General features: G+C 37.7%; 1 protein-coding gene across 2 annotated transcripts; it reads right to left on the minus strand.

The window, feature by feature from the left end:
- Positions 1-462: 462 nt before the first annotated feature.
- LOC130418728 (transmembrane protein 47-like) lies at positions 463-27,060 on the minus strand. Of its 2 annotated transcripts, XM_056744801.1 has the most exons (4): positions 26,737-27,060; positions 17,770-17,910; positions 1,979-2,138; positions 463-1,293 (listed from the first exon to the last, which is right to left on the minus strand). In XM_056744801.1, the coding sequence occupies exons 1-4, from the start codon at positions 26,930-26,932 to the stop codon at positions 1,281-1,283; spliced, it is 510 nt and encodes a 169-aa protein (XP_056600779.1). In that variant the 5' UTR covers positions 26,933-27,060; the 3' UTR covers positions 463-1,280. The 2 variants fall into 2 exon arrangements, with proteins under 2 accessions (XP_056600779.1, XP_056600778.1); XM_056744800.1 differs by having other exon boundaries at positions 464-2,138.
- Positions 27,061-27,414: the final 354 nt, after the last annotated feature.

The raw sequence follows: 27,414 nt of genomic DNA on the forward strand, positions 1-27,414 counted from the left end.
CAAGGATACCAGTAATAAAGTTTATTTTTGTTAACCCTGAAACACAACGCAATACAGTAAGGGCATAGTTCTAAATATAGGTCAAACATCTGTAAAAACATCTCATGTGGGTCTAAAACGGCATTACATGTGACCTGTCTATAAATATGTCCAGAATGGACCAAGTAAGAGGTATGTTGTTTTTAAATAATGAATAACAAGCAATCAGTTGTTCAATTTGACACAATAAACCCACACACGATGATCAGGACTCCTATGAAAAGCTGTCAGAATCAAATACACGAATGGCATTCTAAAATAAGGGCAGTATTTATAAAATACATAAAAGTTTGATTTTTTATCCAATATTGTTTAATATTAGTGATATATCATTTTTACATGAATGTTGTTGGCTCAACATAGCAACAAATTCTTGCTATGAGAAGCACTTTCTTGCGCTGCGTGTTCTTGCCCATTTTAGTGTTTGAAATCAGACATTTATGAGGTTCCGTATCAGTTCACAACACCTCCCATGTAGAAAAAAGAAAGCAAGGCAGCTTATTAGGTTTTGGATGAAAGCCGTATTTTCATTGAGGCTAGAAATATACAAAAAAACCATATCAGCCATTTTTTCAACAGTAAAATTTATTTTCTATTTTTAAACACCAGAAGAAAGAAACTGATATGTATGAGCTATAAAGCTTCATTAAAGTTCCCCAACAAACCAAGTTAGCATCTATATTTTAAAAACTGCAAATATCAAACAACGACATATATTCTTTCAATTCAAAATTACATTCCATTTTGATGCTATAAACACATTAGATGATATGTCCTCTATTAACACAAAAACATACAAAATGGTGAATGTAACTACATGAGGAGTGTGGTTCCAAAATGAGATTTATGATTTATTATGTTATAATGTTTTTACTGTGTTTTATTGTGCTAGTAAGCTGTATTTTTGGAGTTATTATGGCTTTTATCAAAACAAACCAACTGTAGTTTGATTGATATTAATTGGAATGCACAATAAAGGAAGTAATCTCATGTTGGAACCAAACTCTTCATATATATTAAAAACCAATCTTCAAGAACATTTTATTAGTAAGTTTACTTCTTTCTGAATCGGGAGGCACAAGAATATACAGCTGATATGGTCAAGGGTCGTCTCTTTAAAAGTCCATCAGGAATCCTTCTATACGCATCCAATACTCAGTATTCTTGCAGTCTAGTTCACACAGCTGTTCTTCACCCATCATACTGTCTTGTCGCTTGTAACACCAGCCGTCATGCCACATTTAGGCTTTGACCCTGTACATGTGCAACAGTATAAGTGTAGTGTTTAAAAGCGTAAATGGCTGTATCCCAATCTGCATACCGTTCATACTAAGTAACATGCGAAATCGGAATAAGTGCGTTGTTTTGTCTGCTATTTATCAGAAATGTACCAAAGGTGTCTCTATAATGTATTTTTGTAGAGTGCATGTAGGCTTTTTAGGCTGAAATTACACACAACCCCTTGCGCAACAGAGGAAGGCATATGGAACGATCCTCATTTTACTGTTTAAGTTGTGGAAAAAAAGCAAGCCACAGCAATTCAACTGAAACTAAAGGATTTTTTAGGTGGAACCTTACATAGAATCTAACTAAATGCTAAAGCAAACAACAAACCGCAAGGGGTCCTTTAAGATGGGGATGATATCAAGATACAAACGTCACTTATTATACTCAAAAGTATGTAGTGTCCCATCAGCAGAAAAGTACTTTTAGTGTGTAACAGAAGCACAATTATTAGGATACAGTATGAACTATACCAGAGTATGTGATATATGAAAATATTATATATATATATATATATCTGTGGGAATGTTCCTTTCTCAAAGGATCATGTCTTTCATGTTATTTAATGTGACAATGTTGAGCGTCAGCGTGTGTTGTGTCTACGGACATAAAAACCGTCATGTAGTAGAGCTCTCAGTACATGGCATCTTCATACATGTCTGTTCGAAGGCATAACAGGATTCCTCCTCCCAGCATGAAGATGGTGGCACCCCAGCCAAGCCCGTAGCCCCAGTTGAACTCGTGATATGTTTGCAAGACTTTGCCATCAATGAATTTGATTGGGTAGAGAACCAGAGCACACGCCTGCAAGACCACTATAAGAGAAAAAGATGAGATATCAGTGTGCAAGTAGAGAAAAGCATTAGGCAAAGACAAGGTGTGAGTAACCATGATTTTACCATGGTTAAGGGCATTTTTTGCTTAAAACTAGTCATGTCACGATTCACTCAGCTCATGATGCGTTTCACAATACTGATCTCATGATAAGATTTATTTTTACAAAATGAGTTGAGACAAATTAGAAATGAACAACTGCCCGTGTATTATTTCTCAAATGCTGCAAATTTCTTTGTAAAATGAAAATATCTTTTATGTCAAATAACAAACCTAAGCTGCAATTTTAAAAACAAATCCCAAATGAAATAAAAATCGAATAATACAAAAGTTCTTTTAATATAAACAAACTAAGACTTTGTGCTTTTCTTGGATTTCTTTACATTTAAGAAATATCAGCAAATTCACTTTAAGTTTGCAGTGAACACAGCGGCCTCTGCTGTTCAAAACATGTATTGCGATTCATGTAACATCTCAACCGACTTGAATCACATATTATAATTGACTTTCAACTGGATCACAGTGAATCCTTACATCCCTACCTAAAACCTCCATAAATGTGGCAAAAATCAATGTAACCCATTAATGTCACAACATTCCTCAGCAGAGTTTTGTTTGTTTTTATATTTTCAAATTGGTTATGTAGTATTTGTTAAGTTTTATTTATTTTATTAATATCATTTTCATATTTTTTTGTCACTTAATAAACATAACACACAACTTCTGCTTTCACTCATCATTTGTATGTGTGTTTATTGATTCCAGGGGGTTAACAAAATATGCATTATTACATATACATGTAATAACGCAATGTATTTCGGTCTTACCGGCAATACTTATTACTTTATACTTTTATGGTGACTCATAACAAAATTACAGAAAGAATTTGTATTAATAAGCGATCAATCAGAGAAATGTTGCATGATAGGCTGCAGGATATTGCACAGTATGTGTATGAGACCTGGAAATGAGACACACAAACAAACACGGTCATTCCCTGAGGGTCTTCTCACATTTTTGCTTCTCTCTGTGAGATTGAAGTAGATCGCTGCTGAGTAATATAGCGTAAAGCTCCCTGTGTGCTATGAATATGCAAATATAAACACAGACCAATAAAGCCAAGCTTAGAATAACATACTGCACTGAAATTAGCCAGTAAGACAGCTCGAGTTCTGCACCATTACACTGCATTATGCAGCTGTTTTCACCGTGCATCACTGTGGAATTCCCAAAGCTCTAGCGTGTCTTTCAGTATCGCTCTGGATACATTTGAGAGCCATTATTTACATTTGGGCCTTCTATATACCCTATAACAGTTTCCACAATGATGTATTTGTTTAGCCATGTCATGAAGGCATGCGATTCATTCAGTTGCTCTTGTGCCAGCTATTCACGTTTACATCACTGTTTCATATTTGTACTGTTTAAAATATTATATACACAGTGGACTAAAATTATCCATGTCCACTACACATGCACATGTGTTTTTTGCATGATTTAATTATTTTAGTTAATTCATTGTAGATGAACAACTGTTGAAAAACATTTCAAAACGCCAAATTCATCTAGAAGAATGTAAATATAACTGGATTGAAAGTATTGTTTTACATTTCCACAGCTGCTACAGGTTTTCTTGGTTGGGACACAGGGTTGCCATATTTAATACAAATTCAAATAATGAAGGATAAATCCTTCTGTCAATCAATTATAAACAATTCAGATTATCATTTTTTTCTGTGATTAATCGCACATAACATTAATGTTTTTAAATATACTTTTACATTCTCATAACTTCACATTTAATCTCCAAATGAATGTAGAAACAACAGATTTCTTTAACAGCATAATTTTATGAATGAAAGCCAAAATTCTGATATTAGTACTGCAACTGTCTCTATTAAATTGATTATTTTTTCATTTATTTGAACACTAATTATAGCCATTCAGCAGTTGAACAATTGAATGTTCACAAACACTTACCGGTTTAAATGCTAAATTCTAAATAAAATACAAAATAATTTTTATTAAAGCTACAAAACCTCTTTTCTTTAGCTCTTTGATTAACATTAGACAGGAGTCACAGCAGTAGGTTTAAGAACTTTAAGAGCTGTCTCTCTACGCAGATTTGAGGCCTCAACCATTTTCACAACTCTTTGCATTCATTCAAGATTTTATTTTACTAGTTGAAGTCTGTGTTTATGAAAATGCTGGAAAAAACAGACTTTCTGGCATAATCTTGTGTGGTTTTGTTCATTCAAGCACGAAAGAGAACTTAATACTGCTATGCTGTCTGACAGATTCTGACAGAGATTCACTGACGCAGCCTTAAGTACGTGACTACACCAGACTGGACCGCTGTCACGTTGCGTTTTGCCCAATCGCACAGCTAGAAGCTGTCTATCTATACTGAACGTGTCAAAGCAACTATTTCAAATCGCGGTTAAGTGGTCTTAAAGCCTTTACATGAATAAGAGCATAATTATATAATGTTAGGCTAGAGAAAGGATGACAAAACAAATGGATGCTGTGTTAAAAGCTGTGTTCAATATGTAAGCTACTGTTGTTTAACTAGAGAACCAGTTCACATGTACAAGTTCAAAGTAAATTGCATAAATCAAATCACTATGTGATTCACTTTTGATATCACATTTGGCTTTCACTAACCAACTTATAACACGCCAGTGGAGAACGGTAGGTTTGCAATTAATTTATGGATGTTTGTTATCTTAATGGATTTTATTACCACCCATTGATGCAGTAACAGTAGGAGAGGAAAAGAGAGATTGCTATCAACCTTTTGAGGATATTTACCTAGCATTTCATTACAGAACAGGATATTACAGACCGACTTCACTTCCCATACTAAATGCATGGAATGCAAAATCAAATGACTTCACCATAAAGGAACACATTCTCCGCAAAATGCCGTATACCTTCAAAAATAGACACGATTCTGAAACATTCGGTCACATCCTGATTTTTGTTATGGGTTGCATTTCCTATGTGTGATGTCGCGTCTCCAGAAATACACATTTTTTAAACATTAAGTCACATCCTTGCTATCCAAAAATGGAAAGGACAAGGTGCAAATATAGAATAGCACTACTGATCAAATGTTTTTCCTCACATCGGAACAGATAAAACAGCAGTAACTACAATACACAGCATCTGCATTAACACAAATTGAATTCAAGTTTTTGTTTATTAAAACAAAGTTTTATTTGTGTCTACAAAACAGATATAAGCATACCATTTAGGAACGTTTCACCTCCAATGAATTGCAGTCATTCTCAGAATTTGTAATCAAAAGAGAAAAGCTGATAAATGTTGTTCAAACAAAACAACAGGAGGTAGTTATCAATTTATTTATGATTTATAAGGCCGCCGTCCCTCAATTCATTCTGGTTGCCGATGTGCACAGTTGTGTATGTTGAGACAAGTGATTTTTACTGTGGTCAGTCTTAAATTTAACATAATGTGCATATTTGCTGTTATTTAATCAGATAAATGGTAAATTTCCTACGGTCAGTATCATACGTTTAGTTCACTATACCAGTTTAATAATAAGATTTATTAGAATCATAGTTTATATGTTTTTATTATTTATCATTAGAGTAGTCACTGCTTTTCTTTGCGGAGAGCGCTCTCATGGGGTGTTGCTTTTCAAACCTGTATTGTGTACGTTAGTCTGTGTTGGTTTTTTCGATCAGACTGGGAGGCAGTATCTGTCATGTGTGTGCAACCTAGAGCACGCCGATCTAACCCTAAATGTGTAATAATGATTTGTATTTGTATTGCGTGTTATTCTGGTGATAACTCTCTTGCTGTGCTGTTCGGTTTGTTGCGTTTCAAGTCTGGAGTACCATTTTAAATGTATAATTAGTAAGTGTGATGGTATAATTATGTATGCACACTTCTACAGGAAAGCCCAGTAAGGTAAAATACTGTGGTAGGTGTGTGTTGGGGGGGGGTTTGGCCAGGCTCAAATGTCACGGTTCGCTATATCTGTATAGTATTTATATTTACATTTAGCAGACTCTTTTATCCAAAGGGACTTACAGAGCAAAAAGCGATATGTCATACAGGATCAATAATACAATAAGTGCTAAAACAAAGTTACTAGTTTCAACAGTATCAATCGTATAAGATATAGTGCCATGCAAAAGTACTCATCCACCTTCATTTTATTATTGTTGCTGCCGTATCAAATAAAAGTACATTGATCTACACTCCAAGCACAATAATGACAAAAAACTGATTTGTGACAACTTTGCAAATGTAATTTTTTTTAAAACTGAAAATAAGTACATTGCATGAGTATTCATTCCCTTTTTTTTGGGACACTTGAAATTGAGCTCAGAAGCATTAGTTTTGCTTGTTGATGTTTCTACACTTGTAGAGAGGAGTTAACCTGTGGCAAATTCATTTGAAAAAGTATGATCTGGAGCGGCACATACCTCTCAATAAAAGTTGCAACAGCTGAAAATGCATATCAAAGTAAAAACTGCCAGTAGAGCTCTGAGAGAGGATTGTATCAAGACAAAGATTTGGGAAAGACTACTATAAAAAAAATCTGCTGTACCGAAGGTTCACAGCAGCATGTAGCCTCCATTAATCCTTAATGAAAGAGGTTTGAAACCCCCAGAACTTTTACTTTAACTGACCACAAAAAACAACGTTAAGATAACTTCAAATAAACTTAACAAGAGAATGTGTCATTCATTCTAGCTGTGAACGGATTTGAAATGATACAGCGGTCTCTTTTAACAAATACGTTCCCTCGACTTTTCTGCGATTAGTTTAGTTTAAAACCTCTCAAATAACACATTGTTCGTCCTCAGGCTTATTAAAACCCGTAGCGGCAAACAGCGCATGCTGCATACTAGTAACACGCTCACATTGTGTATGTCTACTTGTCCAAAACAAGCGCTATAATTCTAGGGAGATCTGGCGAGCGAAATTAATATTTTGGTCGCAAATGCCACCGTTTTAGGTGCAGTCTGGAGCCCTGTCAAAGACACATGAACCTTTCATACCTTTCAACGAATCTTTCAAACTGTCATAAACAAGATTCTCTGGTCTGATGAATCTCAGTTTCATGCATCATGCCTGGAAAATACCAGGCACTGCTCAACACCTGTACCATCTCAACAGTAAAGTGTGGTGGAAACAAGCATCATGATGTGTGGGTGTTTTTCAGCTGCAGGGACTGGGGCATTTGTCAGAGTAGAAGAAATGCTCAAGGGCACAAAATACAGAGATAATGATCATGAAAACCTATGGCCAAGAACATTCAGAACCTCAGCTAGAACAATGTAAGAGTGGCTTATGGACAACTATGTCTATGTCCTTGAGGGGCCCAACTAGTGCTTGGGCTTCTTTCCAACTGAACATCTCTGTATAAACCTGAAAATATCTGTCTATTGATGATCTCCATCCAACCTGACAGTTTGAGAGGGAGCAGGAGAAGAATGGCAGAAAATTGCCAAATGCTGATGTGTGATGATTGTCACATCATACCCAAAAAGATTTGAGTGCTTTAACCAACTACTCAGTTAAGGGCATGAATACTTATGCTATGTACTTATTCTAGTTCTAAGTCATAAATCAGTTTTTTGTTTTGTCATTATTCCGGATGGAGTGTAGATTAATGTAAAAATAATAATTTAAAGTTAAGATTAGGCAGCAACATAAAAAAATGTGAATAAAAGAAAGGGGAATGAATACTTTTGCAAGGCAATGTACATGGTTGTCATGATCCTGTCCTCCTTGTCAGGAGTTTTCTAGTTTTGTCGACAGGGTTGTGACAGTACCATGTCTTTTGAGCTTGTTTGGATTTGTGTGGAAGCAAAAGTCACTTTACGCCACGTGTTCTCCTGTCACGTGTCTTGCCCCCCCCCCTTGTTTCCCCGTAATCTTCCCATTAGTGTTTCATTCCCCTCACATGCCCAGTGTTATTATCCCCATATTTATGTCCCTCTTGTCTTCAGTCCTGTGCTGGTTTGTTTTGACGTTTACCTAGTGTCCTTGTCTTTGTTCTTGCCTTGCCCTGTATAATAGTGACCTTGTTTTTGCCATCGGTTTTGTTTTACGTTTTGTCCCCTCGCGGGAAGTCTTTTGTTTGAGAGTTTGTTGTCCACCCTTTGTTGTGTTTGATTTTCCTGTTTGTCCTATCATGAATATTTTCTTAAATAAAAGTATTTTGTTGCCAACTGCTGTCTGCTTATAGGTTCTCTCTGCAAATTCTGACATTATTAAGTTTCACTGTATACAGATCATTCAACTTCAGTTTATGTCTAAAACCTTTCTTCACTGCTGCTATTGCTAGTTGAGAAATCAGTTTTATATCATTCATTTTCATGTGTTTCGGTGAAGTTTGCAACCTTAAGTGGTTCATCTCCATGGTGACAGTCGGAGGGCTGATCAGCTGATCAGGGTTTCATCACTCCTAATGTGCAGACTTCAGGTGGCTAAAGATGATGATTTGTTTCACGGTGTGAAAGGACTGGTTGTCTGCAATTTCTTTAGCTTGTCAAGGTTTATGTGAAAGTGCCTCAACCAATATGTAAAGCAAGCAACCAGAGTTCATTCTTTTAGCATAATGTTTATAGGCTGCTAACACTGAAATAAATCTTGAGAACAAAACAGAAAATCTTGTTTATCTACTACTGTAAATGCTCAAGTGAAAGCTCTAATGCAGAGCTATTTTTCAAATCATCTCTTTATAACCATTGATACGTAGTGCGTTTCTGAAGTCTGACCTATTTTAAATTAACCACTGACCTTTTAAACATGTCATCTATATAAAATAATCTTTGACTGGTCACCTTAAATGTCGGTTAGAGACTCACTTCCTGTTTAAATTGGTGGTTAGTCAATATAAACTACATTGTGGAACAGACTTTAAGGCGTCAAAATGTCTGGCTACGCAACACTACCACTGCACTTCTGAATTTGTCCTTTGTGTCTCCACCTTCCACCAGCGGACTGCGGGCGGTCAGCTCGAACAGTGAGTTACACCCCAGTGGAAAGTGTGGTTTGAGCATAGATGTGTACGCATGCAGTTTTGCCAATGTGTTGATTGAGATGTTTTCTTGAGTAAGAGGAAGTAATTAAACTTTGTGGCAAATTAGGGGGGTGGGGGTCTCTAAAGGAAATGATATGCTGAGTAGGAGTTAAAGAGAGACAAACTGTAGAAATAAGATGATACAAATTAAAACATGTCTATTTGTGTCTATTTTGCTGTGTATATGAATGAGAACAGATGGTGTTTTGTTGTCTGTTTTTTGTAAACAGGTTCAGGTATCAAGAAATACAATCTTTCAATAAGTCACTTTCATAAGTGTACACGTTCCTGGCTGCAGCCATGTTCTCATGACATCAAACATCTGCAACTCCCCAAAGTCTTCCCAAGTTTCTGCTGCACATCTACAAGTATGAAGTTGGAAATTCTGACATTACCCAAGTTAAACAGAAAACCGCATGACAACATTTTCACCAAAAAAAAAATACTTTCTTCTGAACATATAAATCGGCATCTGCAGAAAGTATACAACCATACAAATAAACAGCTTCTGTTCTTTCAGACACAGAAAACATTCACAGTCCCATGGGTACACAGAATTAACACACCCTCCACACTTAACCTCATTAGGGGACATTTGTCCACAATCTCAAAGCATTCAGAGCTTAGAAAAAAGACAAAGCATAAACATTAGTGTACTTTATATTTGACATTCTTCATAGGGAGAACATTACGATCAGGAAAACATGTACTGAAACTTTTATTTGACAAAGATGTTTTAATTTGAAAAAAAATAATATAAAAAAATAAATGATGCAGCACAAATACTTAGATTATGTGACTCAATGTTTCTTTAATATATTGGATTGATGGCTACTAAAAACAGAGCTTTGCAGACATGGATAAAGCTGAAACAGAAAGTTCTTCTGGACCAGCGTTGTTTACGTCTTCTAAACTGGTCTATAAACAGAAATGACGTGGATTACCAGTCAGAGTCTGCCAGATATCCTAATAGAGATAAAGATGATCCACAGGGAGTAAACCATGTTTCAACTTGACAATCAGAGAGGTTTTTTCTCGACTTTCTCACTTGTCCCAAGCTAGAAAAAACTAAACCCATCTTTCCATTCAGTCATCTTTCTGTTTTCCTGTCTTGCATAATGGCAAAAGTGGTAAGTATTTGTGCTGTACCGCTGTACAGAAAAGCTGTGTACAAAATTAAAGTGCCAAATGGAAGTAAATAATAAGGCGAGCAGCAGTAGTGGAAAGAGTACTTGAAATGTGTACTTAAGTACAAGTACTGTTACATTGCTGAAATTGTACTCAATTACAAGTAAAAGTACTGGTGTTAAAAAATGAAAATTACTCTTCTCAAAGCATACTCAGAGTACTAGAGACTCGTTAATTTTTAGGCAGTGTTATTTAATGAATTAATAATAATTATTAATAATCAGATTTTGATATTTATATAGAAAATTGCTACTTTTAACAAAACACATCTTTACCTTACTGATAAAGCTTATAACTGGATACACCTCAAACAAAATAACTATTCAATGTGTTGTTTGTCTGTCTATTATGAGCTCAGTTTTCCAGTTAAAAACATTTATGCACTTCCAACACTGTTCAATCATGTGTACTAGGCCCAACAATGCAGAAATTGATAAATAAGAGCCTTAAATACTGCAGCAAAAAATTAAAAACATTTGTTACCTAAATTGCGGTCATATCTGTAGAGGAGATGGATGATCAATTACTCAACCTAAAACCATCCAGGATGTATAAGACATTATTTCTTACCTGATTTTTACCTGGAGTTGTGGTCCATGGTTTTTCAAGGTTCATGTCTTTAAAAGTTCAAAATACAGATAGAGGCAACATAAAAGTCATCCCTGCGGCTTATTTCGATTTATTAATGACGTCTTATTTAAACGATTGAACTGTGAAAGAAACTGAACGTTATTTACAACATTATAACTAGTAATGCACAGATTTCGAAAGTGCTTTGCATGTGTTCCAATCGCATATGTTCCCTACTCATTAGGGCAGAGCACTTGCAAGAAACTCAACACTTCTCCCTATCTCAGACGAACCTTCGTATTGTGTCCCTTTCCTGCAGTGACATTCAAGTGTTCAAAACCGCCATTTGATACGCTTCCTGCCTGCCACACACAATCGTCCTCCTCCATGATTAAACTATGTTGGCGGCAGATGTCTTTATATCTGTGTGACGCAGGTTTTCTAGGCTTGATTTGAGTGGACGGGGTCAAGTGACGGGACTGATTACTATCCTTAGCCAATCACATGACAATTAAACACAAAGTAGCAACGACAATGTAAAGAAAAGTAGCGAAGTTAAAGTACCAATACAGCACTAAAAATTTTAAAGTACACTGTTTTTAAACTACTTAAAAAAGTACAATTCCTGAAAAAAACTACTCAATTACAGTAATTTGCGTATTTGTAATTTGTTACTTTACACCAATGGCGAGCGGTTACAGGCCAGTGGCGAACAAAATCTTGGGAGTTTCAACATACTACGGTTAAAATATGGTACTGGGAAACATATGCCTGTAGTCTGAAAATCTACAGTAACAGCTGTACTTTAAGTACTTACTGTAAAACATATTAAAAAGAAGTTAAACTACACTCAATACCAATAATTAATAAGACCAAATCATCAGTATGGAACATTCCAAACTGTCTTTCCTTGCTTTTGTAGAAAAAATTATATTGTTTCTAAACTACCGTTAAAAACTTGATTTCTTGTTTTTCTAGTTCACAGAATAAACAAAATCAAAACCATATTGTGATGATGAGAAGTGCATTAAAGGCACTAAAATATAACATTTATTTAGTGACAGTAGCTCTTACCTGATGCCTTTTCCTTAATATTTAGTCCAAATCATACATTTTGAACACTTATTAAAAACAATTTTAGTTTTCAGATGAAAGAAAGTTACTAAAAGCTGAAAGAAGGTTTTACTTTATTTTTTAAGATCACAAAATCCTAAACTTTGAAAGGTTTGTAGTTCCTACTACTTTCAGTCAGTTATCTGACCCTACTCTTTGAACGAACGATACATACGAAAGAGTGAAGAGATACATATGGTTAAATAGAGAAAAGACTAGAACTATTGCACATCACTGATTGACCCCAATTAACAATATACTATTACAAGAAAATTTTGGAGAAACCAAATCACAATGGATGTTTGTTAGGGGTGGCACGAGATCTCGCGAGATCCAATTTCCAATTTCAACTAGAGGTCTTCATAGAGGACCCGGCACCCGTACGTGTTCGGTCTATATTTTAACTGGTTAGCCAGTCCATGTTGGTTCCAAATCCAATTACTTCGGGTCCCAGGTCAATTTAATATTTTTTATAATACCCGAGTCGATTCCTATATGTTTTCGATTGCTGAGGTTGCTCCAGGGCAGGCAGCTTACGCACATGTACAAGTCATGACGACAGCTCCACCTTGCCGATTCCCCTGAAGAAGGACCTTCTTTTGCAGGGGAAGGGAACGTTGTGCCACCCGAGCCAGATCTCTGTAACCTACATGTCTGGCTCCTGGATGGAACAAGGAGATCCTGAGTGGCCTACTCACCAGGGGTTGGTGGTTGAGATCATCACTCAGGCTAGGGCCCCTGCCACTAGGCGGCTGTAAGCCTTTAAGTGGCGCCTCATCTTGTCCTGGTGCTCTTCTCGAGGAGAAGACCCGCGGAGTTGCTCGATCGGGAATGGATTCTTCTTCCTACAAGAGAGACTTGAGAGTAATCTCTTCACTTTCACAATGAAATGTATGTAGCAGCCATTGCCGCTCATCACGAACCAGTCTCTCGAAAGTCTCTGGGACAGCACGACCAGATCATTAGGTTCCTAAGAGGCACGAGAAGGCGGAATCCGGCTCATCCGCGCTCTGTACCCTGTTGGGACCTCGATTGGTACTGGAGGGCCTCCAGAGCTCCCCCTTCGAGCCCCTGGGAGATGCTGCTCTTGTGATGAAGGCGGCTCATCAAGTGGCGCTCGCCCCTCCTGGGTTGGTCAGTGTACTTTTTCCGCCTCCCTTCTTCCCCCAGAGGGTGAAAAATAGGCATTCCATCCATCCCTAAGCACTTCCTGGTGGCGGGCTGGGCAGAGCAGCCCTGTCACTTTAGGCCGGGTATCAGCTGAGTTATCTAGGTGTAACCGGACCTTGTACCCCACACGAAGTAACCTCCCCAGCAGGGTGGTTCCGTCTGATGTATCCTCATGATCTAGTTCCCATGTTGGTAACCCATGATCTCCCCTAGGTGGGCCTTCATCTCGCGGTTCTCCATTCAGTCCGCACATTCCTCCCATGAATTCTCCCCTTCAGGCAAGACCATGTTGGTATCTCCACTAAACTCCTCCCTACGGTAGGAAGTGGTCTCTGTAGCGCGTTTCCTCAGTGAGGAAAAAGTGCTGCCCCAGTGGCCCTTACGGCTTCTCGTCATGAGAGAAACTAGGTCTCTGCCTGCATCAAGAGATTCTGTCAGGCTCCTCAGCCCAAAGGTGAATGAATGCAGCACGCAGTCTCCCTCTTATACCCAGGATATTCAGGTTGGAGACTAGTATGCAACTTTCATTTGCCAATTTCATTGGCCTTTTTAAAGCTAGTCAGAAGATGACAGGTTCTTAATTCAAACCCCATCAAACGAAACAACGTCTCGTTCCCTCCATCAGGTAACAGAGGTTACATGTGTAACCAAGATGTTTCTATGGCAACTGGAGCTTAAGCAGTGACAACGTGACTTTAACAATTGACAATTGGCTCTTTAATTTAGAAGGCGGGACTTATTCCACCATCGTGCACATTGCAATTTATCACATTCGATGTTTATATTGATATAAATTAAGCGTCTTGTTATATCTTAAATTGTTTTCAGACTCGGCTCAGAGCACATAGATAATAGCAAAGTAATGCTGCTCATTCAATCGGCAAGAAAGGAATAACATGGATACTATATAAGCAATGAGGAATCAGAATTGCATCACATCCGGTACGAGGGAGTAACGTTAGTTGGTTCGAATTTTTGCAACTTCACAGCAATTTGCTGTGGAATTTGTGCTGATCGGGTCCAGTGTCTGTCATTTCGGCCGGGTTCGGGTCTAACTTTCAAATAATAGTGGGGTCCACGTCGGGCCCGGGTAGTACATTTATGGCATTTCTCAGGTTTTAACGATTCGGGTCCAACTTTCAAAATATTGGACGGGTCCGGGTCAGGTCTGTGTAGCACAATCACAGGTCTCTTCAGGTTCGGGTCCACATTTTTGGACCCGTGAAGACCTCTAGTGTCAACACAGTATCCTCACGCAATAAGCATGATTAAATGCTGTGCTTGAAATTGCAACCCTTTCAGTCACATATGCTCCATAAATTGCACCTGTGCAACCTCAAAATAAATTTGGGAGCATTTGTGAGTGTGCACACTTTGTTTTTGCGCGACCTGTGTTATACAGAACTTGTTATAACTGCACAAAGTATGTGCGTGCTGTGAGCTGATACAGTGACCGGGCCTACCATCCCGCAGTGCTAGTTTCTTACCTTTTTTCTAAATGCACCCTAGATGGATGGGTTTCGACAATCTGGCGCGTCTCTCACATCTGCTGAGCCTCGCACATAAGCACTAGTGATTACGGCGGTTCGCGCTGCCAGCAGCACTTTGGGAGCGAGCAGCTGAACAGCAGCTGACTGTACCACAAGTACAGTATAGCAATTGCAAGTTCACATTACCTTATTTTAAATACGTTCACAGGTAAACCTCTTTAAAAACAGATAATCTGCATCTTACATATGTGCAATGTAAGCGTATAACACGATGTGTTTATGCAGTTTTAACTGATTGACGGTGTAATATGATGATCACCTCTGCTAACACGAGCACTATGCAAAAGCTTATAGAATAAACAACCACAGCTGCGCCTGTTAAGAAAACAACAGGGCATAATTTTTGTGCAATCACTGCCTGTCAGTTGAGTTTGGGACACAACATTTTGCAATGTATCCATATGGCTTTTTATTGCATAATATAATTCATTAAAATATAAATTTAATTTGTTTAATAAAGTAAAAGATTATTTTATAATTATTTATAATACATTTTGTGTTTCTAAGGTGAATAAAATACATTTTTTTCCCTATAATATTCCATTTTTTTAAAAAGGCTAGAGCACCTAACCCCACTACCACCCTAAACCTACCCACTTCCCAACAATATGAAACACATGTCAACAAACACTAGTCAGCCACGGGTATTTATTGCAAACACTGACCAAAAACAGTATAAAAGAATAAAAAAAGGTCACTTTACATCTGAAATCTTCTAAAACCATACGATATCGTTGTGTGATGGGCACATAAGGTTTAAATTACTGATTATCGTGCTCCAGGAATGCACCCAGTCACATTTCATTCACAGTTTACACTCGAGGTTAGCGCAATCGGCGACGGAATGTAGGCGAAAGTAATGGTCACAAGGCACCAGAAGACAATGCCATTTCATTATCGAAGCTGACGTAACTCCCCCATTCCAGCAGCAATTTTTGAAATCTGTCAGTGTGCGCAGCCGGTCCAGAGTTTTAATGCGGACAGAGAAGGGGATCGCTTTTGATTTAATTCTTCAGCCTCGGAATGCTTGGAATAATTGCATTTTAAGAATAAACAGCATCTGTACAAAACTGATGTTTTGATCATTTATTCATTTATTGCTGCTATCCTTAAGTAAACAACAAGTTCTTGATTTACCTCAGCCGAATTCAATCAATCCTCACAGTAACGACAGCAGACGATTATTCATCACAGACAAACATCAATAGTATTCAGTATCATCTGTATTGTAACCTTGAATGTACATGCATCAGAACGAAGAAAAACCCATGCACCACTAGCGGACATTCCACAAGAAAGAGGTAGAGATTTGTACCTGGAGCTACATATTTCAGGTTATGCAGAGGTGGGCATTTGCAATGAGCCTGCATTGGTTAGGACGATTAGTGGGTGTAACAGACACCTGATCTCAGATTACGACCTTTGCCACTGTGCCGACCGTTCATTGTTGTGATAAACCAAAGGAGCTACTGGAAGAGCACATGGAACATGCATTACTAATGTGCACATTCACACGGGCCACAATACATCAGCTAGTGTGGGTTTCATGGGAGCTGCAGTTCTCTTCTTGAGTGTATTTTATTTCACATAGAGTCTACTATTTCTGAAGGTAATTTTCTGGCATTAGGAGTCACAGCCACAGGGGATGTTGCTCAAGGCAGATCAGAAGCAGCTTTAAAAGCCTCAACGTTTCTATTCTCTCCGTCTCCCCACTGCACTTTCATAAAGGGATAATCCTCATACATTGAAACACACACACACACACACACACACTGTCTAAGCTTGCTGAGGGCAGTGAAAGACTTCTGCATGAGCAAGTCAGGGAGAGGGAAAGAAAGAGGCTGGTTACTGGTGAGGTGACACATTCCTCTACACATTACTAACTATGTGGTTAGTGAGAAGCACTGAGAATGGAATTTCTCACACATTCTCTAATGAAGGGCTCCAAGAGCCTATTAAAGAGTAAGTAACATTGGATTTTTAAGGTCCTACTTTGGTTTATGAAGTAACCAACAACAAGTTTATTTACATAGAAGTGTAAAAACACTATTATGTTGTTATAATAGGCAGTTATTCTTACCCTACTTCTTGACTGACTCTCAAATGATTTGTTCCGCGATTCATCTGTCTAGTCCCCTCCTATCTACTAGCCTAGTGTCATGTGATTTGTCAGATGGTGTAGTCTGTTGTGATTGGTCAAACGCTTGAAGCATGTGCCGCAAACGGTATGCCTTTCATCATTACAGGAGTAATGTGAAAGTGTTTGGGGGTAGAGAATGAAGTTTTCGCGGCATTCCCAGCAAAACGAAGGCGGGGACTATTTCTAGTGACGTAGATATGCGGCGGTCAGAGACTCGGACTAAGTCACATCTCATTTGCGTGATTCAGAGTCGAATCCCTTCTTTACAAGCCAATAACTTTGATATTCAATCACCTTCGGACTTACAACTTGGCAGACTGCTTACAGACGGCAACATAACACATTCCATGAAATTTAATTTTCATGATCTAAAGTTACTTAGTCTTTAACGGCATAAAATCTCTTCTGTTTGGAGTTTAGGTAATTGCCTTTACATGCTAGGAATGTTTACAAATGATGTAATAAAAACATAAAAAGTTTTGCGTACAGTCAACACCAATTTGTGACACTGACTTAAACTCTGCATTTTGCATGCCAAGTCAGTCAGCATTATAAAGAAACACTAATATGTGCATGCTCACATAAATTATGTATTCTTTTATAGAGCTGTGAATGCAATCATCAAATTGCCGAAAGAATCTATCAATTCTGTTGGGTTACTATGTCACTCCTGAGGTTAAAAATTGAAAACACACTGGAATTGACACAATACATCCAGAAATGCTGATTAAAAGCAAAATTTGAGAGTTCTCGTAAAAAATGCTGTATGTATTTCATTACATGCCTATCATTATGTCAATGTGGGTGCATCTTACCTGCTGAGAAAAGGAACACTGCCACCATTCGATAGTGCTTCCTGTGTGTGCCTTTACACAGAGAGATCACAGCGATGAGAAAGGCCACTAACGTCACAGACGCCCCTGCTAATAACAACACCAGCGTTGCGACCTGCCAGTCTGGGATAGACACAGAGAATCAACAGTTAGTAATAGTCATTTACCAATGATAAGAGCTAAGCAGTATAACAACAAACATCGCTCTAAAGACCCATTCGAACAGACAATCAACAAATAAAAGATGGTAATTAAATACTAACATAGCTTATTATTTGCAGCTTTAACGGAGTACATTAAAGGCCTTTTCTCTAACAGTTTGATTTTCTTGCCATGATAAGCCTTAAAAATCAAATCTATACATTTCCTTTGGATTAGTGGTAACGGTATATTCGTGGACACAAACCCGTGGGACGGGAGGGCAGAGAAATAGAAATTCTGACCTCCTTACTGTTAAATATCACATGTACAGCATTTGTATATTCACAGCCAAAATAACTTTTACTTTAAATGATTGTTTATTTAAAAGCTGCCCACTTTTCTAATTTGTTACCATATAACCATTTGATCCCTGTCAATAAATGTCATGTGACAATTGGGAGGGAGTTCTGGTACTGACATCTACTTTTAAAAATAGGTTTGTTTTCAAAAGTGAATTCGGGCAACAATAGAGCTGATCTGCATATCTTTACTACAGACCAACTTACACGCTACAAGATTTTGATTTGCTAATTTCTGGTTATTTTGTCTGTGTGGCGAAAAACTCCAAGATATCTAGAGTCTTGGTCCCATGTGTAAAATCTGTATGGAACAAGATGGGGTTCGTTAACTTTCTCCAGTAGTTGATTTGAAAATTGTCCTTAAAGGTGGGGTGCTACAGTGTTTCATGCATTCTGACTTCTTTAAAATGTTAAACATGCTGGCTTCTCATGCTTGACATGGTCAATTTGTCAAAAAACTAAAAATCTACATCCGCTTCGTAACAACTTTTCTTAGTTCCTTAGTTCCTAGTAGGACAATTCTCCTGGAAAAGCATGCCCACGCGTCAACCAGGGAAAGCGGGAGAAGGAGCATGCGCACATGTCAACCAGCTGGAGAGAAGAGAGCACTGCGTTCGCAAAGTTCAGCTGTGTTTGTTTGTTCACTACATTTCGGTGAGGAATGTTATAGAAACGGTTGATATAACACAGGATTTGGAGATCGTTTGAAACTGATAGATGGAGCGCTAAAAGATGCCGGACATGAACCAAACGTGGTAGATGAAACTGAGTCATATGTCTATGTTTTGTTGGCTATGGCTGCGCACATGCTTTAGTTCCCACGCGTCCAGGAGGTCGTCTGTTTTTGAAAATAATCTTACAGCTGTATCTGTCTTTTATAAATATGATCAAACTAAAGACACTTCGAAGATACGAAGCATGCAATACTACTCTTGGCAGAAACTGTGTGTGTTACGTCCGCTTTAATTTTGCTGGTGTGAATAGGTACTAAGAAAAAACAAACAATCTAAACATTTCCAACCCCAAAAGACGAGAGGAAACATCATGGTCTTCACACTTCTATATTCCCTATTTGACAAATGGCAAAAATCTACACATCTCCCCTGTAACCTAACACCAACGGGAATTTTCGACTTTCAAGGTGTGAAACAAGAAAAGCAATCAATTAAATGTGTTGACATACATTTGGCAGACCCCTTTATTCAAAGTGACAAACATTGCGTTGTATTATACTTTTTTTTTTACTTTGTACAATCCGCTGGGATCGTGCCCATGACCTTGGCATTGCTAGTGCCATGCTCTTACCAATGAATCACAGGAAAACTGAAAAAAAGAGGGCTTCTTTACATGAAAGCTGTTCATGTAGACCCAAGTCAGAGTCTAAGTTCAGCTGTTTTAGTTTGTTTAAAAGCTATTTGTACAGCAAACGGGGGCATTGATAGTGTCAAAGCTCCTGTACAGTTCATTCTCTGCCTGTTCCTTTTAATAGCAAGACATGAACATGACTGTTCCAGAAGCACTTCTAGTTCCATTTTTTAACACCACACAAAAGTTAAAACAAAATACACCCCACAGAACATTAAAAATGATAAAGATTCTCAATGGGGTTAAGGTCTAGATCCTGTGATGGCCAATCCGTGTGTGAAAATGATGTATCATGCTCCCTGAACCACTCTTTCACAATTTGAGCCCGGTGAATCATAGTATTGTCATCTTGGAATATGCCTGTGCCATCAGGGAAGAAAGAACCCATTGACAGAATAACCTGGTCATTCAGTACATTCTGGTAGTCACCTGAGCTCATTCTTTGGGCACATAACGTTGCTGAACCTAGACTTCCAATCCAATGGGAGGCTCTATTTGCTTAGTTCAATCCAGTTGGTGACCTTTTTTTGGACGGGCAGTGTATAACGGTGTTCTTAATACAAAAATACAAAAGTAGCAGGAAGAGGGGGGTGCGATCAAACTCATGTTCAGACCAAACATAAAACCAAGTGTGAAAACACGATGCCAATTGCAATGATTTGCTGCCATTCTTATGCTGCTCTGGGAAGAATGCTGAACTGCTGATTTAGCATAAAAATCCAGGTTACAGAAGAGTTTTATCACACTCAATGCCTGACACAAAGCTTTGACCATTTCTCTCTCTCACACACGCACACTCACACACACATATACGCACACACACACACACACGCGCATACACAAGCATAAACACACAAACTATTTAAGATAGTTTTTATTACATAATTCTACTGGAGGCTAATCCCACTTCACTTGCCCCAATTAAGGAAATAAAGGATAAAATGATGGGGTAATTTACTTTTATACCATCATCTCTTAGGGATTTAAGGATTGTGTGTTTCTCCTACACAGAAACACATGTGTAAACCTTACCTCAAACACACTCTTATATCTCCAAGCACTTTTTTCGTTCACTGTGGTCTCATGGGTGCTGTGTTTTTAATGAGCTGTGCCAAAAAGAGCAGTGAGGCAGCAATGAGCTCAATACAACCACGAACTCAAACACCATCACTCACGACAGCCAATCATGAGTTTATATGTGAGTGTGTAAGAGAGTGAGGGAGAGAGAAAGAGAAAAGAGCTTAATTCCCAGGGGATCAATGTAATTGATTATTCATTGAGGCCAGTTTTCCACACACAAAAGTACCATAAAAGAAAAACAACCAAGTAAACAGAGTTTTGAGTTGCTTTAGAGAGATTAAATGAAGCCTTGCTGATCTTTTTATGAATTAAGTGATCATCTATGCAGATTGCTGCAATATCAGCTGCCTGTTTGGAATCTCATCATTTGATTGTCTTCAGATTACATTAATTTCGTTAAGCCAAAATGAAAAAAGTTATTTAATTTCTCTCATATCATTAATACGAACATAAATTTCTTAATGCTTATTCTTATGCTAATTAATAAACTTATTTGTAGGAGTTTGTCAGATCAGCGTGAAACACTAATATGCTGAGGTTGTTCTGGCCGTATATCAGCACTTTAAAATGTTTTTCATCCAGACCACTCTGCTTTATATATCCTGTTGTCCATATTTGACATTCGAAGGATATGACAGATTAATGACCTCATCGCTCAACTTCTGTTGTTTTATATTAACATATGGTCACCTTCCTGTCTTGGATATAACACACATTATGAGTCTGCTATTATGCTGAATGTTCCTCTGCTACAGTAATTCCATAATGCAGTCATAAGAATCCATCAATATTTCTCAAATGTGCAAACTTTTGCACTACAAGAACCTAATAGATGTCATTTATTGAAGAGACAAAAATTCTAGAAGTACAACCCATTATGAGGTATTAAAAGGTATAAACAGCCTAAAACTGACTGTGATTTTTCTGTTTTGCAAGTACAAAGCAGGTTACTTCTTTTTGCAGTTTTGGTCGCGTGATGCTTGCAGGTTTTGTATGTCTAGGGAGAATAAAGCCCATGGATTTTTTTCTCATTGTGTCTGCACAGGGTTTGTTGTTGTTTCATTCGATATGATATTACTTGCATACTACATGGCTCAACACTAAGGATTTTTTGTACTGGCCCGGTCGGGAAAGTGATTACAATTTTTACAGGCCATGCCCAAATTTTCACTGGCCGCACCACAAGAAAGTATTAAATAATAACTAGTAAATTTTTGTTTGATTTTTTAACCAATGCAATCTTAATAAATGAGGGTATGATACCATAAAAACTATTAGCCTACATCTAAAAATTTCAAATATTGTTGAAGACAACTAATCTGTAAGTAATTAAAAAAGATCAAGTAACCAAAGCATGTGCAATAGCACAGATAAATGTAATCAGTACATTTCAGTTTTAGGTTGGTCTAAAAAATGTAGTTATGGTACAGAAATTAAATAATGTATTAATTACAATATTGATTTAACCTTACTAAAGCTATATTTTAATCACTAGAGGAGTGAAGGTTTTTTGTCTTCGTTCTTTGATTAACAAAACTGAGATGTTTATTATGCTGAAACATACTAATGTAACACACATAATGTAACATGTAGTGTTTCCACATGTGTTATGTTCTCGTAAGACGTAATAGATTACTTTTTACAGGAATATTTGGTAATACATTTTGGAATAATTTTGTGTCGATATGTCTGATTAAGAGTAAGAAGACGTGAAAGGGAACTCAATGCAGTATTTCCGGCCACGCATGTATCTGAAACAGCACGTGAGAACTTAATCCAGTCCTGTTTTGCATCTTCTTGGGAATATTTTAATAGGCTAAATCTTAAAAACTTTCAAATTATAATTTGCCATGACGATACAGAACTGGCCGGATCGGGCAAGTGACAGTTCTCTCAACTAGCCCGAGGATCTCCCATGCTGGCCCCGGGCAAACGTGCAAAGTTTTGAAATTAAGAAGTTTGTTTTACTTTGACTTCACTAAATAAGCTTTTAATATGCATTTTTAAATTCACGATAATATTCATACTTCCTAATTCCAATTCTCCTCACAAAATAATTAGGCACATTTATATGCATTTACAAAATGTCTAAAGCTGGATTCATACTGATTTGCTGGATCAGTGTGAACTGGCCTTAAAGTGATAGTTTATCCCAAAGATGAAAATTCTGTCATCATTTCACTGAAGATTGGTTTAATAATCTTGCACATACACTGCAGGGTATGTGAAACGACTATCCTTGAATACAAGGACAAGGGCAATACCAACTCTATTTGGACCTGTTAGCTCCACCGAATCCCAACCTGTTAGTGTGAATTTTGATTTTTGTCTTAACTTAAAGAAATACATTCGTGCCTTATATCTGTGTTTAGCTAATGCATATAACGCTAACATTAGCATGTACCGTTATTTCTGGGGTGTTACAGTTTGTTTATCTTGCTAATAACTTTGCATTTTGACACATTTGCCACACGTGCACCTATATAGATATATTTGGGTTAAACTACAATAATCTTTCATAACGTCGACTTTCTGAAATGCTCTATGTACCATGACAACGCACAGTTAAAACGAAATAATAGTATTACTAACGTATTAACAGTATTTTAAGAAAAATAAATAAATAAATTCATTGATGAGCAAAAGCACAACATGCATGTTGTCACACTAGGAGTTTTCATAACAAGAGTTGTCACTTGCCACTGACAAATATCCTGCTCCAGTCGTGGTGGAGTTTGTTGTGGATTAGCGTCTTCTGATGCTTCCTCGTCAGACTCGGGCTCAAATTGGTATGGTAAAATCGCCGCCATCTCTAGCTACATATATAATATAAATGACATCAAACCACATGTAAACCGTAATCCTGTAATGATGGTAGGCAGGAACGCGTTTGACCAATCACAACAGACTTCACCATCTGTCCAATCTCTGTCCATCATGCTCTGATGTCTATAGGTCTCTGATACACCTGACCATGTCCTTTTACTGAAAAATCAGAAAACTCACAGCAATAGGGGGAGAACAAACAAACACACACACACACACACACACACACAGAATGGCCCCTCCAGATCAATCGGGACATATAATATTAATAATTGTTTAAAAATAATAGTATACAATTCATCTTAACATACCTAAACTGCTCCATCTGCCTATGCCTGTAATGAAACATTTAAGATTCCTAAACTAATCCCAGCAAAGTTGGTTTAATTTGTCAGATTCATAATGCCAGGACTTCGATACTTGCTGAAAATGAAATGTAAAGGTGCCATTAATGCAACATTTAGCATCAAACTCTGACTCATTCTAACAATCCGGAGCATTTATGATTTAGAACCATACCTACTGAGGCCTTGGACCAGATACCTCGTTCTTTTGCATGTTTTAAATACAGTATGTGCATGATTTTTGTTTGAGGAAAACTTTATTAACTAAAAATATGAAATATTTTTTGCACTACTAGACTTTTCTTTCATAACTTGTTGTAATCACTTTGTTGTTTGTGTATTCAATCAGTGTGAAGTCAATGATTTCCTTCTTCATTTCACCTGACAAAAAACAATACGTTCAAAAAGCAAATTTGATTTGATGTTTACATGTCTACCTGATGCCCATTTCTGACATATAGTCAAATAGCTTATGAGAATAATTATAATTTTACACGTCTCACAGACCACACAATCTTTATTTTAGTCACTAAAAACATTTTCACACATATAGTTTTAGTTCATAGGCCTCAATAAAGTGATTGTGAATTTCTAAGTTTGTCCTTCGGGATGAAACGGTAGTCGTTATATCACATCGCGTTGTGATTCAAAAACCCCTCTGCTTTGTCCATATTTTGTTCACACACATTTGTTCTATTATTTGACTTGAAGTATATATTGAAGCCCTAATAAGCATCAGCAGAGTGTGTGTGGAAGCGTCTTATCTCTGTCTCACAATACACACAACGCTATCAGTCTGAGAGTCTTTCTTACATCCCTCCCCTAGGACAGATCTGTACAGAGAGATACGTAAATGATAGAAAATGATAGAGAGAATATATATAGTATAAAGCCATACTCTTGTATTCCCACAGAAAACATCTCCAGGGTGGAGTGAGCTAGCCTCATTATCATCAGAAGCTGCTGTGTGATTCTTTAGAGATTGCCATCTCTCTCAGCATAGTGTGCCAGCAGGACAACAAGAGAGCCAGATAGAGAGAATTTAACAGAGACTTCACAGAACTGTTTTAAGACCTGCATGGGACCAAACTGCACCACAGCAGTACAAAAACAGAAAAGCCTCTTGCCTCTTGCTACACTGCATACAAAGCCATTCAGTGATGTTGGTTTACGCATGCAATATTTGATTGATCGTGTGGGTCCACCGAAATGCATAGTCTTGATTCGAAGTTAGGTTTCCATGGAAAATTTGGGAAACATAACCTTCAATCTTTACTCAATAACTTAAACATTCCAAAGCTTGGCATAACATATATTTATGTTAATGCTTGTTTTGTCCTATTTAAGGTCAGGCCAAGATTGTCTGAGGCCCCTTGGTTGAGGAAAACAATCTAAACCTGCTTCTATCTAAAAAGGGATAAAGCTATAAAGCTTTTAGTGAGGAACCGTCAAAACAATACATTATTAATGAAAATTGTGAAAATGAAAATCTACCTCCGTGTCTCGCTTGTGTTCAGCAGAAACGGCACATCATGACAGCTCTGATGTCAATGAGAATCAAGCTGATTTTAATTGAGCGCAACTGTGAAAGAAATTTGTGGCAGTCTGTTTCTTACAAAAAGCTATTATAAGGCTCCAGAAGACTTTGAATACAGATCATTAATCACGTAGACTGCATCTAGACTTTGATTCTGTCCCCAATCCCATTTACAGTATGGAAAACAGCAGCCTACAAAGTACCTCCTTATAATGACACCAATAGTAAATCATAACATAGCGTTTAGGTTCCAGTCCAAAACAAAACCACGCTCCCTAAAACAAATGATTGAAAACAAAAGCATTCCTGCACGCTAGACAACAATAGTGAAGAACACGCCCACCCCCCATCACAAAGCTCACGAGGGTCGTGGGGGAGCACAGATGGCAAATAATCGCTCATCAATACGAAAATAATTTGTGAATGGACGAACCGTGTCGGCTCAGAAGGGTGTGTTATATAGCGGAATGGCTACACATCTGTCCTTCCGAAAGGATCACGGCGGACTCAATTTTGAAAACGCTGGCACTCGTTTTAAATGACCCAAAGTCAAGACAAATCTAGAAGCATTTGCACAATAGTTTGGGAACGTGTGTGTGAGAGAAAAGGAAAGTCAACAATGACCCACTGTTTGGTCCGTAATGTTAACAGAAAAACACCGCGAATTCGACACATTTCTTATACTATTAAACACTGTCATAATTGAAGGAGAAAATGGATCACACCACAAAATGGACTTGTTATTGGCCGTATTTGGAGTTCCTGTTAATAAAATTTTTTCCAGCTGTTGCTTTGTTGAACCATGTATGTTGACAGGTTTTCACGTGTAGCAGGTAAACAAACAAACATCGCTTTAAATGCCCTTAAATCGAGTGATGTTATGGCAAGCATGCGTACACCCTTTAGTAAAGAAACTTGTTTTTATTTTAGTGGAAGTGAAGTACTAAAACAGTTTTTTTGACATACGGGTTGATCACTATTGGTTTAATCCAACAAATACCATGGCCAAACTACGGTTTGTGGGACCATGGTAAATGTGTGGCTACTATAGTTTCCCTAAAATTAAATTATAATAAATTACTATAGATAAACAATGTTGAATTTTCCTACGGCTACAACTGTAAAGGTACTGTTGATAAAACTCTTGCAAGTTCCTAGTAATGTTTTGTTCACATTCCTTTAGTGCAGAACAATGTTCCACTCACCAAATTTACCCACCGTTACTTATAAATACACCATAAACCATCCTATAAACAGTGTTTCACCATAATGCGTGTTGTATAGACGTGATGCCTACCAGACTTGAGGGTGGAAATGCAGTTCCAGCCGGACTCTATTTCCCTACAGGACTCCCATAGAGACAGAGCATAGCCCTCCGCCGTCACCCATGCGGGGCTCAAAAGCGCAACAACGTCCAGGCAAAGTGCGAGGAACACGCAGAGGAGAGCGATTAGTTTAAACGGCCGGAACACGTACACCTCATTTACGGACATATTCTCATAGCAGGCCGTCTCTGGATTCGCTCGTTCGCGTTGTGGTCAGGGCCAGAGATGTAAGTCTCGCACTTCAGCTGCGAAAGTTTGAAGGTCTGTGAGGAGTTGAGCTCTGCGTGCTAGTGATACTTTCCGACGCGTTTACCAGCAAACGCTCAGCACGTAGATGAAAACGCGCCACCCAACGGCCAATAGAGGAATAACGGCACACATAAAAGAAATAGTGAGGTGGTTTAATTAAGTAAATAAACATTTTATTAAAAAAATAAGATTTAAAGTTTTGTCGTTTCTAGTCGGTATCTGATAGCTTATCTAATATTATTTCATCTGGATTCTTCATGTCTGCACAAACTTTTCCCTTGTTTAGAATGATAATTTTCTTTGTATATTATTTTTCTGTAAATGTAAATATTTGAATTCTGAAAATGTTACTTGTTTATGGTGCAGATAATTAAGATTTCCTATTCTTGAGTCTGAGTTTT

The sequence above is a fragment of the Triplophysa dalaica genome, chromosome 4 (assembly GCF_015846415.1).
Source record: "Triplophysa dalaica isolate WHDGS20190420 chromosome 4, ASM1584641v1, whole genome shotgun sequence".
Taxonomy (NCBI): domain Eukaryota; kingdom Metazoa; phylum Chordata; class Actinopteri; order Cypriniformes; family Nemacheilidae; genus Triplophysa; species Triplophysa dalaica.

What these genes read in the sequence shown, in the direction of transcription:
- LOC130418728 (XM_056744800.1), bottom strand. Translation starts at nt 26,932, where the DNA reads ATGTCCGTAAATGAGGTGTACGTGTTCCGGCCGTTTAAACTAATCGCT. An exon ending in CATTTCCACCCTCAAGTCTG is followed by an intron (nt 17,911 to 26,736) that starts GTAGGCATCACG and finishes TGTCTATCCCAG; the next exon opens with ACTGGCAGGTCGCAACGCTG. An exon ending in AGTGTTCCTTTTCTCAGCAG is followed by an intron (nt 2,139 to 17,769) that starts GTAAGATGCACC and finishes TTTCTCTTATAG; the next exon opens with TGGTCTTGCAGGCGTGTGCT.